The sequence below is a fragment of the Pygoscelis adeliae genome, unplaced genomic scaffold (genome assembly GCF_000699105.1).
Source record: "Pygoscelis adeliae isolate BGI_AS28 unplaced genomic scaffold, ASM69910v1 Scaffold154, whole genome shotgun sequence".
In the NCBI taxonomy this organism is placed as follows: domain Eukaryota; kingdom Metazoa; phylum Chordata; class Aves; order Sphenisciformes; family Spheniscidae; genus Pygoscelis; species Pygoscelis adeliae.
The window spans coordinates 3,937,585-3,942,212 of NW_008825113.1; the positions used below are offsets into that span (position 1 = coordinate 3,937,585).

The window sequence follows — 4,628 nt, forward strand, 5'->3', positions numbered from 1 at the left end:
TTATATGTAATAAAATACCAGTAAAGACAAAAAATTGCCCCTATAATGAGGCACATTTTGGCATCTGTGCTAAATGCTGCTACATGGGCAGGCAAGTGCAAGTCAAAATATGAAAAGGAGAAAGTCATCATCTAATCACATTCATAACTTTTTCATAGAAAAATATAAATATATTCCCTGAAATGTAGGACAAAGAAAAGCCAGCATCCATCGTGAGTTCTAGTGCTATTACCATAAAAAAAAAAAAAAAAGGTGGGCTGGCTTTTCCTTTTAAGGTTACGTTTCGCAATCTACATCATCTAAACCTCTGTCATCGTCGTCGTCGTCACAATCGTCGTATCTCACAGTCCGTCTACCGCCGTTCCGAGTTCTTATCTTAGAACGCCGATTAGCTCTTCTGTATTTGGTGTAATCCAAATCTTCAGAGTCATTTTCTTGGTTAGGTTTCCAACGTTTCCTTCGCTGGGGTCTTCTGGAAGGCTTAGGTGAGTTGGAATAGGTAATTTCTTTTCTAACGATTTCCGATTTCCTTTTCCTCTTTCTTGTTTCTGTGGCATCACTGTAGATACTGTTATCAGTTCCAGAGTCTGAATCAGAAGAACAATTGAAACTGGCTTTTGAACTTCCTGCCATCCCAGGTGCTTCCACATTCTCCGATACTGAGCTTTTTTCATCTTTCTTCCCCCCCATTTCGGATTCTGCTGCTTCTTTGAAGTCATCCAATAATTTTGATCTTTTGAAAGACGCTCTAGATTTTTTATTTGATACTTCTCTGATATTTTTAGTTTCGTGTTTAGCTAAGTCAGAACCTACCTCCTCTTCAGAGTTGCTCGTACGATGGTTGTGGGCTGAAGCTGACTGACCAGAAGTTCCCCAGTTTCTCCCGTTTTCCATCTTGTGGTTAGTGGAATTCTCCTCTGAAGAGTCGTATTCGAGATTTTTGAGAGCCGCAGCACAGACTGGTTTGTGTGCCTGCTTGTGGTTATCATCATTCTCCTTTTGCGTCACTTTTATCTCTGCCTCAGATTCTGTTTTTTCGTTCTCAGACTCGCTAATGTATTTCCTTTTAGGAGCAGATGAATCAGGGCAGGAAAGTTTTTTTCTGCCAGAAAGCTGTTCTTTCTCATTTTCAGACTTTAAGCAAGCATCTGTCTCCGAGTTGCCAATCAGTTTCTTCCTGGATGCTGCAGACATATTGCCATGAAGCTGCCTTCTGTTCTTTTTTACTGTGTAAACACTTTCTGAGCTTGATAATTCTTCCTTTGTATTGCTCATTATTTTAATCTTATTAGCTGCCAAAGTGGCACACCTGCGTGGATTTTTCTTCTCAGTCACATTAGACAGCTTTATGTGTTTCTTGTAGTTAATGATGCATGTCCTGCTCCTGAGCACTTTTGCACTTTGTCCAGTCTCCTCAGGTGTTGATTCTACAAAATAAAGATTTAAAAGTTCTTTTTAATAACTTACATTCCTGAAATAATTACTTTATTAAGCACAAACACTACCACCTGTAACAAAATACACAAAAGCTTTTTTTTTTTTTAATTTCAACTGTTACGTGGAATTTACCTTAAGCCTTTACTAAAAATACAGTCAGCCAGTCCCAGGCCTATTTTTAACTCTCAGGATTACTCTCTTGCTTTGAGATAACGAAAGGGTTTGAAAGTAACATTCTTTAGCATCGCTTTAGTAATTAGCTTAGAAATTACAAATTACCTAACTTAGCAAACAACTGCTTTCATATTACTAACGCTTACATTGTTAGAAGCTATTATTTTCTTACTAGGATGAACTTTCAAAATGAATTATTACATATTTTAGACTTTTTTAATTCTAAAAAAGAGATGATAATATTTTATGTAGACATGAGCCCCAGACAGATTTCACAATTTTAGAATTGTTTCACTTACATAGAAAACATTTAAACCGTTCAGTTCCTTAGCGACTTAAACAGTAAGATTGCTTCTAACAGTGCATCTTTCATTCGGTATTTTTAATACAGCACTTGCTTCTTATGTTGGGTTTTAAAACAAATATCCAATCTGTAAATAATGTGAATGATGCTACGAAGTTCAATGGTTTAAACTTTTACCTTCTAAATAAAAGAGAATTACTCATAGGTATCAATAAAAATTAAAAGCAGAAGTTCGTGGAGTAGATTTATTTGCATAGACTTGATTAAAAAAAACAATCAAATTTAACTTTGCAAAACACATTTCTGCTAAAATAGTGAGTTTTCGAGATTGTTGTCCATCTCCTACTTCTTTGTAGCTGTTACTGATTTTATGAGCGAAATGGATAAACGTGCTCCATTAAAGCCCCTACATTATATTAGCCTATTATCTCCTGATAACAGTCAAATTTGTTCTAGCTTAAACTCATTGCTTTTGATTATTCTCTACCTGTACTCAGCAAAGGGAAAAATCATGGCAGCTGCTGTATATTTGCAGAACCCTAGGCAACTGACTATTTTTTCCAAGAAGTTGTTTAGGGAAACGAGGAGTTTATAGAGGGCATGCTCTCTCATCTTCCTTTACAGAGGGATGAAACAAGCTTGTCTTGCTAACTTTGTTTCCACTGTCTGAACTGCTAATGGCCAAATGCCTTCCCAGAAGGACAGCCACCCAGACACGGGAACACTAGCCCGAGACTTAAAACTGGGTAAGGTTCAGTTCCTTGCTCCTTCTGGCCAGCTTAACCAGAAGTGTTAAGGCTACAAGTCATTTGTACTCTCTTGTTCCCCAGTTCCTCACCTGTGAGGTAAGGACAGGACAACATTTCCCCTAAATTCCGACAAGAATAAATGCAATGAAGTTGTATTATAGAAAGTAAGAAAAAGAAAAGTTACGGGATACAAATTCAAATGTCCAGCTTGAGTACCAATATTAAAACTCTTCAGACACCAAATCTGGTCTTTATTTCAAGGTAAATCCTTTTATGTACTACTCAAGTATATTCCTATTTTGATGTTTCCAAAGGATAATTAATTTACTGTCTTTTCTAACAGTTTCCAGAAATTATACATGAACACTGCTACTGTTACTATTTGTACTGTGTGATTTTATGGCCAAAACATAACACATTTCTGCTGAATACTGCATAATGCTGTATAAAAGGTGAACTAATTCACAGAATAAAAAAATGAGGAGCTAAAGCTTAATTATACACTGTCCTCCAATACTATCAAGTAGACACGTACACAACATATGGCTGCTGCTAATAGCTGTTACGAGGTACATACTCCTGAATGGGCAGGAGCAAAGGACTTTAACATGGTAAATTACACTTGAAACAGGAAAATACTGTAAGTAAACATAATGATACATCATAACATACTAGTGGTGGCAACCAGCAGCACACAAGTTACTGGTATAAAGCGACATTTTGAGCAGTTAGTAAGTGTGGAAATGTAGAACCCAACCCTAGGATTAAGATTCCCCTACCTCTGCTTTGAGCTACACTCACATTCTAGAAGGGCAGTTTGGAAAGGTGGAAAAGACTGCCCAGCCTTAATGCTCAGTGCTAATTTAATCCCCTTTGGCCATCTGAAGAACTAAATGTTTAAAACTTAAAAACATCACCTGGAACTATTCCAAGAAAGGCAGGTAAAAAAATAGAAAAAAAAAAAAGAATGCACACAATGATTTTAGCCAGTTTTTCACCGAGATAGGTGCTCAGCTGTTTATAGATGCAAGTTTTGAGAAAAAAGGCTGTATCATAATAAACAGATTATGTATATTTTCAAAGTTTCAGCAGCTAATTCATAAGATGGAATACAAGACTAAAAGGAGTCCAGCCTTTCTGCAACACACTACCAGAATATTAAATCTATACTTTGTATGCAAAATCTTAAATTGGGAGGAAATTTGTATAAAGTCCACCCTATTTTTCAATTAAAGCTTTATGAAACTACACAATGAACATCCTGAATTACATGTTGCAAAGGTACAAAGAGATTGCACAGGCAGGAAGAGGGAGGATTAAACAAACTCCACTACCCACAAAAACTGGGAGAGCATTTAAAAGAAAGGCACCAAGATACGAAGGCCTTGTCCACCAAGTTTACCACTGTGACAAGCTGTCCTGGAGTTCATGCCATCAAACTCTAAACCTGGAAGTCCAGGCTGCAATATTGGGCAGGAATATCTAGCCATACCTCCAGTCAGCTGTCCTGGTTCTGGCTGGGACAGAGTTAATTCTCCTCCTAGTAGCTGGTACAGTGCTGTGTTTTTGATTTAGGATGGGAATAACGTTGATAACACACCCATGTTTTAGTTGTTGCTGAGCAGTGCTTACACTAGGCAAGGACTTTCCAGCTTCCCATGCCCTGCCAGCGAGAAGCTGGGAGGGGGCACAGCCAGGACAGCTGACCCAAACTGGCCAAAAGGATATTCCATACCATACAACGTCACACTTAGTATATAAAGTGGGGGGAGTTGGCTGCGGGGCGGTGACCGCTGCTTGGGAACTGGCTAGGCATCGGTCAGCAGGTGGCGAGTGACTGCATCAGTTGTTTTTCCTGGGTTTTATTCCTCTCTTTTTTATTGTTTTCCTTTTCATTGCATTTTTAAAAATTATTTTAATTTTTATTGTATTTCAATTATTAAACTGTTCTTATCTCAACCCAT

General features: G+C 37.7%; 1 protein-coding gene across 1 annotated transcript in view; it reads right to left on the reverse strand.

The window, feature by feature from the left end:
- Positions 1-4,628, reverse strand: part of BRWD1 (bromodomain and WD repeat domain containing 1) — a 61,384-nt gene continuing 56,756 nt past the window's right edge. Inside the window, exon 39 of the mRNA XM_009327981.1 lies at positions 1-1,427. Within this exon, the coding sequence (XP_009326256.1) occupies positions 277-1,427 (1,151 nt within the window). The 3' untranslated portion in view covers positions 1-276. The remainder of the gene's footprint in view (positions 1,428-4,628) is intronic.